General features: G+C 46.5%; 1 protein-coding gene across 1 annotated transcript in view; it reads right to left on the reverse strand.

Moving 5' to 3' along the window:
* Positions 1 to 13,620, reverse strand: part of Xylt1 (xylosyltransferase 1) — a 296,511-nt gene that overhangs the window by 26,294 nt on the left and 256,597 nt on the right. The window contains exons 7-8 of the mRNA XM_028867781.2: positions 3,031 to 3,247; positions 158 to 334 (exon numbers count right to left, since the gene is read on the reverse strand). Of these exons, the coding sequence (XP_028723614.2) occupies positions 158 to 334; positions 3,031 to 3,247 (394 nt within the window). The remainder of the gene's footprint in view (positions 1 to 157; positions 335 to 3,030; positions 3,248 to 13,620) is intronic.

A 13,620-nucleotide genomic window follows, 5' to 3' on the forward strand; every position in this document is an offset into this window, starting at 1 on the left:
GAGGTTCATGAGTCAATCTGGGGAGGCTAGTTTAGCCACTTGGCATGGGACACATGCTTGCTAACTGCTGGGCAGTGAGGATAAGATGGCTCATCGGTCTGGCCTTAAGGGCTTGCAGTGGCTTCCTTGGAATGTGTGGGGGGGCAGGTGGGCTCACCTGGAAGCGATGGAAGTCCTGAGGCTTGAAGTCATTGGGGGAGCAGCCACACCAGTCCACGATGTGTTTGTACTGGCACTTGCAGCCCAGCTTGCGGTTCCAGTTGGTGATGCGCAGGTTGTTGTCCACCATGGTGTCGCAGTGCGGGCTGTTCTCCAGGACTGTGTGGAAAAAGGACTGCAAAGGAGAGAAGGGTGCAGCCTGAGAACCCAGGAACATACAATCAAGTGTGTCGGATTGGCATGTTCTCCCCGAGGACCATGGCACACAACATCAGCTGCCAGGCCTGTCCATCTCAGAGTGCAGATGTCTGTTTAGACTTCACGGGATAAATCTACTTGCAGGTCTATTGCCTTGAACATTCCTCCCTAGTGCTTAAAATCCGATATGAAGATATCTGCCCCTTACCACTCAGGACATCTGCTGTCTGTTTAACAGATAGGAATCGTTTCTCAAGATGCATTAACAAATGGGGACCAGCAGCCAACAGGGCGGACAGCTTCCCAGGAAACTACAGGCTGCAAGGGCTCTTGCTTGCAAAGAGCCAGACTGGGAACCTATAGGTTTCAGGTCTGCAATAGATTGGTAACCATGTCCAGTGAACTTGGATTTCAGCTCTGGATGAGGAAGGCCAGACTCTTGGGTCCACTCATACACTGACTACATTGAAGGGAAGGGCAGGGCTGCTCGCCGTCCATCACTCTCACTACAACACAAGGAAAGGTGGGTGGGAGAGATGCTCTTATTGGTAGTGCTGGACCAGGAGCCACTGCACTAAGACAATGCAGCTAGAGCAGAGTGCTTGCTGTCCAAGGTCCTTATTCAGGGTGTTGCTAGATGGGGTATTGGGGGTTGTTTTCTGTCCGCGGTGCTGAAGGAGCCCACACAGTGTGGCCATAACACAAGTAAAAGTGGGCTGCGTGCTTTCTATGCTAATGAACCAGGGCCCAAAGTCCTCTCCTAATTCTAGGACTCTTGGCCAGTTCTTTCAAGGACTCTGAGAAAGAGGTAATGCTGGGAGGAAAAGAGAGACAGAGAGGAGACATAATGTTTGGTTAGAGACACTGAGACACTGAAAGAGAAGGGGAAGGGAGATTTCTATTTCAGCACTATTTTATAACAAGCTCTGCCAACTGGAGAATATGCTTCCTCTGGACCCTGGTTCCCAGGGGAAGCTGTTGGTGGATATGTGTCTGACTGCTGCAAATTTATGGACACAGCCTTTGGATTTTTTTTCCCTAAGCCCCGGAGCTGTCTAGGAAAGAACAAGCAGGCAGACACAGCACAATGGAGGGAGAGGGTCTGACAGAGACCCCAGGGACATGTTTTAGTGCTGAGGCAGGGGTGGGGAAGAGAGCGCACTCAGAGTTGTGGGCACCAATGGTGTCATTGGCATATTGCTGAGAACAACCGAACTCCCAGAGAATCTCTTCTAAATGGGCGGAGGGGCAAAATGAAGCTCCACCTGCCACTCAGCTCCACTCACTTGTCTTCCTGTGATGCTAATGACATTGGCAGGGGACCTGGATTTAAACTTGAATTGTCTACAAGCCCACAGAGGCACCTCTCTTCCATCAAGCAGTGGGGAAAAGTACCCAATTACCAATTGCCCTGTGTCCTTTATAACGATGCAGAAATTCCCTGCAAGATAATGGATGAGGAGGTTATCAGAATGGAGAGAAAAGGTGATTTTCGCTGAAACAGGATTAAAAGCTGATGACTTAACATGTGCACAGAATAGTAAAACCTGGCTCAGAGAGGCTGAGGTTCTCCTCACACTGAGGCGTGTAGACAGCCAGTCCTCCTGGGAGCTGGCCCCTGACCTGATAATACATGGGAACCATCCATGGAGACGCATGGTTTGTTCCAGACTGTGTGATCTGAGCTTGTGGCCCAACAGGGGGGAAGCAGAGAACCACACATGGGCAATGCCATAGGCTCCATGGAAACAGAACACGCACTGGGGTTTTTCCCGAGGTTAGAAGTCAGGATAAAACTGCCTGGAGGTCAGTGAGATGAAGCTAGATGCTCCAGTCTCAGATCTGATAAGGCAGCTTCCAGCATGTGATGGGCAACATATCAGGATGTGCCTGGCTGTTTTAGAATGGTCTTGAGCCTTGTGCCATGGGGACTGCACCTGGATGCTACAAAAGATTCAGGGGCTTGTTCAGTGCACTCCACAGGAAGGGCTGGGCCCTGAACATTTGGCCGTGATGGCCGACAATGGAGAGGCCAGTGAAAGAGATCCTGTTTAGTTTCCACAGGGCAAGTTTGGATCAAGAGTGTGCGCATGTGTGCACACACATGTGTGTACAATGAAGACAGCACTATCAGGGACTGACAGGAATGACAGAACTGCATTCAAATGAGAAAAGGGATTACTGGTGCTGAAAACGGTTATTACTTTACTGCATGATTGATGACTGGAGGATGTATTAAAAGTTGATGTGGCCGTGTCCTGGAACTGTTAGCATGCACTGCACAATTGCAAAGAGTCAACAATCAGAGGGTTTGCAATTTTAATTTGTTTTTATTTTTCTGCAAAATAGCAATAACATCTTTTTTAGAAAATTCTGAATATTGGATTTTTTCTGTTACAAGTGAGGGCTGAGTGCCTTGACTAGGGCTGCTTTCTGTACTTTGCACGGAGAGAACATGCAGGCTGTTGGTAGCATCCCTGACACTGTGTGTGCACCATAGTTCTTGCTATAAGGTCAGGTCTGCTGGGATCAGTGTGGTTCTCCAGCCTCGTCTGGTGATTTACAGGATAGTCCCGTGGAGCCAGGCTCACACTGCCAAACATTCACTCTCTGCTAAGGCTACACACAGCCCCTGTCCCTGTCCTCCGACCTGGGATCTTTCCTGGTACTCACCTCAGCAGGAAGGAGGGTGTAAGAGTAAAACTGCTTCATCTTTGTCACCAGGTCATCCGTGGAGAAAGCCACATATTCCACAAACTTCCGGTTAAGCAGGAACCAATCAGAGCCCCCGTCCACAGCAATGCCCTCTGGGATCCGCCGATCCCCCAGGCGCCACATGTGTGCATCACACTCCAGGAAAAGACGGTCCAGTCCCTGTTTCCGAATGAATCTGGGCAAAACAAGTTGACTTTGAGTACCTGGGTAAGAGAGGTCTTCCCTGAGCCCAAAGACACCATCGTGATAATCAGGGCATTTATTGAGTATTTTCTGTGTGCTTGTTGGAGCCAGGATTTCGTGATGAGCCCACTGCTCATTCCTCTGGAGTGAGGGAGGGCACAACACCTATGGGGCAGGAATTACCATTGCCCTATTGGATGGAAGAACCACTGGATCCCAGAGAATCTAGTGTAGCCACCCAGAAGCTCACACAGATATGAGCAAATTCAGTCTCACCTTAACTTTTCTAGAAATCTCTCCCAACAGCCTTTTAGTGGCTGCTGTGACAGTGTGATGAATGCAGCTCGTGGGCCCTCATCTTAGGACAGTGCTATGAAATTCCTTTCCATGCTCACTCACTCACACTCACATGCACACTCTCACATGTACACTCACACTGACATAACTCAGTTGGTAGAAATGCCTACATAGATAGCATGCATGAAGCCATGGTTCAGTCTCCAGTATCATTTGAATCTGCCTGGCATGATGACATCATCCCAGCACTCAGGGGGTAGAGGCAGGAGGAACATAAATTTAAGGTCGTCTTTTGCTATGTGCTGAGCTCTGAGGCCAGCTTGGGGTTGATACACATATACACACACAAACGCACACACACATGCACATGCATCAGATTTAGATTCCAGCATGAGTGCATGTTTGGAACCTTCTGGGTTTTAAGCTCCACATGGATACTAAGCTTGTTAGAGTGAAAATCCTTCCTTCTTGATCCCCACAAGCACCTAGAACCATGTTTAGCATGTGATAGGTGTTCAATAAAGGCTTGTTGTGAAGAAACTGAAAGTTCAGGAAGAAAGCTTGCTCATAGTTATGCTATAAACACCACAACAAAACCATGACGTTAGTATTAATGCATATTGTTCTTTTTTCAGCACTAAAGTTCAAACCCAGGGTCTGAGCATGCTTGGCAGGTACTCAACCACCAAGCTGCAGTCCCTGTTCATACCTGTTTCTCAATTCACACATTATACATGGGTTTAATAAAATATTTTGAAAAAATAACAAATTATGATCTTTTGGGTATTTCATTAGCACATTAAATGACAAGATGTGGTGGCATCCTGGCACATCTAATAAGTACTTTTGTGGAAGTGGTGGGCATAAATTATGCTTTGAGGCATCTACACAAACTATAATGTGATATGAGAGCTTGTAATTCCAGTCCGTGCCTAATTCAGTGACCACTGGTATTGCCATGGCTTGATACTTACATGCTCTCAGGTTGCATTTGGTGGAAAAAAGTGAAAGGTGCATCTGAACTCTTCTCATGCAAACATAAAATTGATGCCCCTGTCTTTCACAGTAGAAAAATCTCTCTCTCTCTCTCTCTCTCTCTCTCTCTCTCTCTCTCTCTCATCTCCTTTAGGACTATGCAAGGCAGATGGGGCAGAAGTAGTATTTCTTCTCTGTCTCTGTTTCTGTGTCTCTGTCTTTTTCTGTGTCTGTCTGTCTGTCTCTCTCTCTCTCTCTGCAGCTAGGAAATTCAAAGCTCCTTACATGAGATCTAAGGAAGTGGGTGTGTTAGGAGTGTAGGCAGAACTATAAGCAGGCTTTCTTCTTGAACTTTTAGTTCACTCACAGCCAGCCTTTGTTGAACACCTACTGTGTGTTAGGCACGGTTCTAGTTGCTCATGGGAGTCAAGCAGAAGGAAAGATGAAATCCTTGCTCTGATTAAACTAGGTGTCCATGGGGAGTCTACAGTCCAGAAAGTTCCCAATCCAGGGATCCTTCTTCCCTTCTGCTGTTCCAGCCTTCTGAGCCATGCACTGGTTCAGGAATCTGAATCTCTGAAGCTTTGATTAGCAGCCCTCTGTGTGAATCTTCTCCTGTCACCCCCAGAACAGTCCTGCTCCATGCTAGGCTGGCCTCACCCCTGCAGCAGTCCTGTTCCATGCTAGGCTGGCCTCACCCCTGCAGCAGTCCTGCTCCATGCTAGGCTGGCCTCACCTCTCCAACAGTTCTGCTCCATGAGAGGCTGGCCTCACCCCTGCACAGTTCTGCTCATGCCAGCTGGCTCACCCCTGCAACAGTTTGCTCCATGCAGGCTGGCTCACCCCTGTAGCAGTCCTGCTCCATGCTAGGCTGGCCTCACCTCTCCAACAGTTCTGCTCCATGACAGGCTGGCCTCACCCCTGCAACAGTTCTGCTCCATGCCAGGCTGGCCTCACCCCTGCAACAGTTCTGCTCCATGCCAGGCTGGCTCACCCCTGCAGCAGTCCTGCTCAATGCTAGGCTGGTCTCACCCCTGCAACAGTTCTGTTCATGCTAGGCTGGCTCAACCCTGCAGCAGTCCTGCTCCATGTGAGGGTGGCCTCACCCCTGCAATAATCCTGCTCCATGCTAGGCTGGCCACTTTCCCAAAGACACACAGAGGACTCATATTGACAGAATCCACCAGAACACCCAGATATCCAGAAGACCTGGGTGTCCAGTATCCCTGGTTTTATTCTTTTCCTGATGAGTTCATTCATAAAGTCTCCTTCTTCTTGGGAAGTTCAGTGGGAGCTGTTCATTATAAACATGCTACCACTTCCACAGAAACAAAATTGGAGTGCGACAGGAAGCCTTGGGCTTTGAAATATCAACTCCTGTCTTGACCCTGGCTACTAATCATCATACAATACTGTCCAGGGGCTGCACAGGACCATGCTAAATAGATAACTTATGTGAAAATTCATATGGAAACCATACTAGCAGAGAGAGAAAGTGAAAAAGAACCTGTCGATGAGGAGCCTAACAAATCCCTCCTTTCGTGGAGCTGCATTAAAACCCCACATTCCATCATGGGCTAGAAGCATCTTCTTGTAATTTTAATGTGATGTCCCAGGTTATAATACTCAAATGCAATATTCATGTATGAGTCATTTCCAAAATGAAATGTTCATGACTTTGGGGAAGTGGGTTCCACGTTTACTACTTTTCCAAACAGGATAGGCTGCAAATATGTGCTTTGGTTAAGTATGAGTAAATAAAGACAGCCCATTCCTGAGAAAAGTTTCTCACACCACAGGAGCTACTGAGGACTTTGTTTTGTCTTAGAAGAAGATGGAAGCAGCCCAGAGTCTGGTTATCAACCAGGAGAGCAGAGTCAACTTTTTGAGCCAATATTTATTTTTTAAATTTTCATTTACTCTGTTCTGTGCATTCACCATGACAAAACATAAAAGGTGACACTAGAGGACAAGGTAAGTCTAAAGACACCCTCTTTGGGGATCAAGGATGTCCTCTCCATCCTCTCAGTTTTATTTCTCATTGCCATGGTTACCTTGGGGCATCTGGGCAACAGGTGGCGCCAAAGCAACACAGGCACTATGAAGACCCAGGTACTGATCCTAGTTCAGCATGACTCCATGAACCCACAAGAGGAGTTCTAACAGCCTTTTGTATCAGATGCCCCTGCAGGGGCCTTGCAAAGCATTTAGCAAGCACTAGTTACCCAAGCATGAATGGGGGCAACATCAATCAATTCTTCCAAATGGTGACACCCCTTTCCTATCCCTAGCATCTTGACTTCTTTTCTTGCTTTATTGTTATCCACTGCATCTTCTTTCTCATGTGCAAGGTTCTTATTTAGTTTGTCATCTGTTTCTGCTTATGAGGTGTAAGTGTTGAGATAGCAGAGATGTTTGTCTCCTGGTTCTCTCCCATATCCCTAGAATAATGCCTTCTATATGCCAGGTACTCAGTAAATGTTTACTCAAGGGATGAATGAACAACAGAAAAGGCAGGAGTCATAACCATTAGACAACCAGGAAGTCACAGAAATGACACAATTAGGTACCCACCCAGTTCCTCTAACACATCTGACATGCAACAGAGGTGTTAGAGGAATGGACTCTCTGAAAGGCTGAGTAATTTCAGCCAGCCTTGGTCACCCCAGCACTTGGGAAAGTGAGGCAGGAGGCTTGCCTTGAACTTGAGGGCAGCTTGGCTATATAGTGAGTACCAGGCCAGCTGGAGCTACACAGCAATAACTTGCCTCAAACAAAACAAAAACAAGACAGGTTAAGTAACTTCTCCAAAATCACAGAGCTAGGGGTCTTGAGCTTGTCTCCAAGGCAAGCTCTCAAGATTTCTGCCATTCTTCACTGCTTCAATTCACCAGGGCCCCTCCCAAAGGGGTAGAAATGAAGGCTCTGAGCATTTCCACTGTCTCACGGGGGCCCCCAGAAAACCTTCAGACTTACACCTTCAGAGTAGCCTTCTTGAATTTCATATGGAAGCACTTGCATTCAGTTTTACTTCCTGGGTTTTGAGAAATACATGGCTTGCCTTTCAAAGTTTATTTTTACTTACAATATAGGACCAAGTCTTAGCTAAATAGGCTTCATTAGGAATCAAGGGACCAAATTCTAACAGCTGAGAAGGAACCTAAGTCACATAGAAGGTCTTGATTAAGTCACAGGGGTCAAGCTGCCCCAGGGGAGAAGAGGTCAGTGAAGAAGGGCTCCACAGTATCATCAGGAGCTGAAGTAGTTTCTCCATTCTGTTCATTCCCTGGCTGCCATCTTGGCATAACCACAGTGTGGGGCTATCTCAGGACTTTCTTGTGAGTTCCAAAAAGATGGAGGCTGTCTCTTAGGGTCCTCAGTGTGTCCAAAGAAGCCTTAGCAGTTCACTAAGATAACTAATTCTATAGCTGAGCAAAACAAACAAAGAGAAAAGCAGCTGAGACCCAGAGATGATGAATGATGTCCCAGAGTCACATTCCTGGATAAACCAATCTACTCTATGTTCTCCATGGCCAGCACCCTGTCATGGAACCCCTTTAGAAAAAACGCAAACCAGGCATTTTACTTAAAACATAAGGCCCAGGGTTGAGCTATGGTTTAGTTGGTAAAGTGCTTGTGTAAAAAAAAAAAGAGAGAGAACCCGTTTGATCTCCAGAACCCATGTAAAAAGCCAAGTGTGGTGGTGCACACTTGTAACTCTAGTGCTCAAAGGCAGAGGCAGGATCGCTTGGCTCTATGGATGCCAGCCCAGCCTAATCAGTGAACTCCAGGCCAATGAAGTGCTACATCAGAAAACAAGATAGATGATTCTTGAAATACCAAAGGCTGACCTCTGGCCTCCACATGAACACACACACACACACACACACACACACACACACACACACACCCCTGCATATCCACACATATATCTTCACACATACAAATAAACAAATAAATAAAAACAGAACAAATAAAGCCATAGAACAAAGCATGACAGCTCACAAACTCTGCAATCATTCAATCATCTGACATGCTCACACATTACAGCCATATGATGTAGGGAAGGCGATGAAGCCAGGCTCCTTGGTCTAAGGTCTATATCTGGAACTAACCACACACTTCCTTAATCATGTGCTGCTTCAATATCTCAGGTGTAAAAGGGTCACTGAAGCAATGCCTACCCCTAAGAGTTAGGCTTAAAAAAGATAGTGTGGGGAGGGCTTAATGCAGTGCTGGACATATAGTCAGCATTCCATAAGACATTTTTGGTGTTGAAGTTTTCCTTCATCCAAATAGGTCTTTTCAATGTTTATCTTTTTTATTATTTTCTGGGATTTAGTAAAAAGGCATGCAGTGTATGTCAGGAGCTGAAAAGAAACCCCCATGCTGGTAAGGGATGGTGCTTCAGCACCAAGGATAGCGCCCAGAATTCTCCACTTGGAACCCCAGTTTGTGAAGTTATTTCATTTCAATGTTGTGATGGTGGAGGTGATAGGCGTCATACCCATCCTTCTAATTGTGCCCAAGGTTTACCAACACAAATCCTTCCTGCTATCGTAAGTCAGGAGTTAGCACTAGGTTCTGATCCGGGCAGACTCCAGCAGACACTGGTACAGGGAACTAAAGGGCTTGGGACAGTCACGATTTTATCAGCCCTAGAGAGCATTTTTGATATCTTCCAGACCTGATCTCTGCACTGAGACTAGGATTGAGAATACCATCTCTGCCCTTCTCTCTGATCTAAAGGCAGAGAACAAAGTAGGTAGTGAGAGCTAACATTTGCTGAGTACACACTACATTCTAGGCCTGATCCATGTACTCAGTATGTACTCTCATGCAGTCTTTTCTAGGAGAGAGGCAGATAGACTGGGTGGGGAGAACAAGCGTACATATGGCTGGTTAGTGGCAAGGATGAGAAGTCAACCTTAACTGTCATCCTCTGGATTCCATACCCTAAGCCACAAGATCATAACACCACTTTAATAAACAAGTAGAGAGAAAAATGCAATTCACAAATATGCGATTTTACTTTATGTGTTTGTTGTGCAGGGAAAATCAAGGACAAGGACAAAAAGCTGCTAAGGAATCTTAACTGGTGAAGATGGCCAGAGATTGCTGCCCTTCTACACTGTGCAGGGAAAACCAACTTGGCTTGCTGCTCAAAGAGAGAAGAGAAAGATGCCCAAGAGGAAATTCAGAACCAGTGGCTTGAATTCTGAGACCTACAGATTCAAGATCTCTGTGTTAGTCCAGGCTTCAAGGCCAGGAATCTGCTTGTCCCTCCTAGAAGCCAAAGGCTCACTGAAGGCCTTGAGTTTTATATAGTCCATGTACTATTTGTTTGCATATAGATGCAAATGTGGTGTGTGTGTGTGTGTGTGTGTGTTTGCATATAGATGCAAATGTGGTGTCTGTGTGTGTGTGTGTGTGTTTGTTTGCATATAGATGCAAATGTGGTGTCTGTGTGTGTGTGTGTGTGTGTGTGTGTGTGCGCGCGCGGCATATGCATACAGTCCATACTTGATGTCTGGGATCTTCTTTGACCTTATTTTTGAACAGCGTTTTCACTGAACTTGAAGCTTACTGACTTGAAGACTGTATGGCTGATGAGCACAAGGATCCTCTTGTCCCCACATGCTCCCCTCCCCCAGCACTGTCATAGCCAGTGGAGGCTACTTCACTTAGATTTTTTACACAGGTGCTGGGGATCCAAATTCAGGCCCTCATGCTTCTCCTCATGCTTCTGTGGCAAATACTTCACTTAACGATTAGGAGGCCTCTTCCCACCCCCTTCATGTATTTTTAAAAATAGTGTGTCTGCTGCTTTCTGTTTTCATTATCAGAGTGATGCCTGTCATTTCTAGACTGTTTTGGATGTAGAAAGAAATGCAAAAAGAAAGAAAGAAAAAGAAAAGAAAATCCTATTCTACTCCTCAGTGATTCTGAGAATGTATTTTCTTCTTTTCAGGCTATTTTCTGAGTATTCACATTGTCATGAAAAACCAGAAAGGTGCACAGCAGAGTAATGGGAGGGGATGTATGAAAAGTCCTGTGCAGGGGGTGGAGGATGAGGGTGGGCATGACACAAAATTGTAAGGTGACATGGCCCTTGAAACTCATAGGACACCATGAGTGTGATAAATGACCAAGTCAGGTGTATGGGAAGGAAAGTAGAAATGTGATCTGCTTTCTCTACTGGAAATGCAATATTAATTATGCGTTTTCATTAGCGTGCTGTGTGTCAACCAGGGGAGGGAGCCCATCTCTGCAGAAGCAAGATGGTACCAAAGGACCTCCAGACAGTAGACTTACCAGGAGGAGGCTCCTGGCCAGGTTCCCTGTGGACTTGCCAACTTTAGGTTAACCAGTTGCCTGTTTACACATCCAATGGGATTTGAGCTGGAGAATTAATTCACTGTCAGAGAAGGGACAGCACCTGATGCTACTCAGAGTCACTCTGGTACCCCATGCGGGAAAGCTGCCTGCAGCAGGTGGAGACCAGACAGGAGAAGAACGGGGAGCTGCCTGTGCTGCTTCCAATCTGGAGCTGGATCCTCTCCCAGCCTCAACCTGACACTGGGAAGACTCTAGAAGCTTCCCTGAGAGTTGGAGTCGCAGGCCTGTCACTTCTGAGATGCCTCTCCATCATCAGCATCATTTGCTCCCTATTCAAAGCAGCTGTCCCAAGAGGCTGTATTAATTTACCTCCTCCGTTGTTTCTGCAGCACTGGAAAGGGAACTGAGGGCCTTCCACGTGCTCCCAAGTGCTCTGCCACAGAGCACTTCTCTATCCCTCTTTTATTCACGCATGTATTTAAATATTTTTACATGTACTTATTTATTTCATTTGTGTATGTATGTACGTATGTAAGTATGCACATATGTATGTGTTCACATACCATGGCACACATGTGGAGGTCAGAGAACAACTTGCAGAAATTGGTTCTTTCCTTCTACCATGTGGTGACTGGGGATTGAATTCAGGTGGTCAAGCTTGGCAACAAGTATCTTTACCCAATGAACCATCAGCCATTTAAAAAAAATAATATTATTTCCTCCTCTTGGTCTCTCTGTCACTCCCCTCCCCAGTGTGTGTGCACACGCGTGTGCGTGTGTCTCCATGGGCCAAGATGTGCATGTGCAGAACAGAGTACAGCTCTGTGGAGTTGGTTCTCTCTCCCAACCCTTACCTGGGTTTTGGGGTCAAGCTCAGATTACCAGGCTTTTATGGCCAAGCACTGTAACTCACTGAGTATCTCACTGGCCACATACAGCTCCTTTAAAAACTCACTTTGAGGAGGTTTCACTAAGTCTCCCAGACTGGCCTTGAACTTGCAATCTTCCTTCCTCAGCCTTCCAAGTAGCTGGTATTACAGGCCTGCACCATCATGCCTGGCAAACTCAGTACATTCTAGCAAATTCTACAGGGTTGACGTTATTCTTGTCACTCCAGTTTTACAGACCAGGGAGCAGATAAACAGATAATTGATGTGGTTCACAGATCGTCTCACATAGTGAGCGCTGAGAGTGGGGAGGTGACTTCTGGTCTCCTGCTTCAGAGTCTGGATTGTTAACTTTTTTTTTCCGAGACAGGGTTTCTCTGTGTAGTTTTGGTGCCTGTCCTGGATCTCGCTCTGTAGACCAGGCTGGCCTCGAACTCACAGAGATCCACCTGGCTCTGCCTACCGAGTGCTGGGATTAAAGGCATGCGCCACCACCTGTCAGCTGGATGCCTAACTTTTTATGCTGGAGCTCTTTCAGCATCAAGCCTTAGGACGTTGGAGGTTGGGGTAAGACAAAGTGATTGTCTAGTCCTCAGCTGCATACTTCTCTCCAATGGGAGAGCATCTACCAAGGGAGGTTGGAATGAGGTAACATATTCAAAGTATCCAGCTTGGCACCTTCCTTGGAGTTTGTGAGCCAATTCACCCTGTTGTTGCTATTTGCCTGCTATACACAGAGGCAAGGGCCATTTGGAGCTAAATGCTGGATACACAGATGGGATGTAGCAGAGATGACATTTTGATACCAGCATTTTTGCCTTACCATTTACATTATATCCCATCCCAAACACCAGGCTCTTGGTTTTTGCACAGAGCAGAAAACATCCCACAAGAAACTATTGTATTGGAGGGAGCTGGCTTGTCCTTTCTACTTCCCAGTCCCCACTCACCCACCGAGACTCTGGCGGACTGCATCTGAGCAGAAGCAAGGAGCTCCCAGAGACATTTCCATTATTCAGGGCTCAAGCTTCTGCCCTGCTGATGCTCCCTAGGAAATGATGAGCGCACCACACATTAGTCACCCCGTTGGTCACTTATATTTTTTGGATGAAAAGTAGGGGAAATAGGGAACACAGCACTCCTGTTCATTTAATTACCAGAACAGTCAGGACCAATTTGGCAGCTATTAAAATACAAGTTTGCTTTTATGCCATCTCCTCACAGTGGGAGCTGAAAGTCAAAATTAGCTGCTAAGAGCTGGAGACAGGCACAGAGGGGTCAGGGTGGTTGTTAGGCTCTGTATAGAAATAAAAACTGAGGTACCCTGCAACCTATGCTGCATCCCACTGCTTGCTTTTGTTCCTCGCATCTTGCTGCCTCTCAAGCTCCCTGCCTTTGTCGCCTGCTCTTACAAGAGTCAGTCTAGAGACAAGCCATGCCGGAGTGGAATGGGACTTTGGAGACTAGCTCATCCGACTCTATTGTTCTGCAAAGGGAAGAAGACTGAGGCTCAGTGAAGCTGAGTAGCTGCCTCATCACCTCATCATCTCAGCACATTATCAGGCCACGAACCATATGGTCATCAGGCCTGGGGGAGACTCTACTACTATTATTCTGTTAAAAGGGCCTACTATTATTTATTTGTTTGTTTATTTATTTATTTATTTATTTTTGGTTTTTTCGAGACAGGGTTTCTCTGCGTAGCTTTGCGCCTTTCCTGGAACTCACTTGGTAGCCCAGGCTGGATTCGAACTCACAGAGATCCACCTGCCTCTGCCTCCCAAGTGCTGAGATTAAAGGTGTGCGCCACCACCGCCAGGCAAGGGCCTACTATTAAACTGACTCCTAATGACTGATGGTTATACAC

The sequence above is a fragment of the Peromyscus leucopus genome, chromosome 1 (assembly GCF_004664715.2).
Source record: "Peromyscus leucopus breed LL Stock chromosome 1, UCI_PerLeu_2.1, whole genome shotgun sequence".
NCBI lineage: Eukaryota > Metazoa > Chordata > Mammalia > Rodentia > Cricetidae > Peromyscus > Peromyscus leucopus.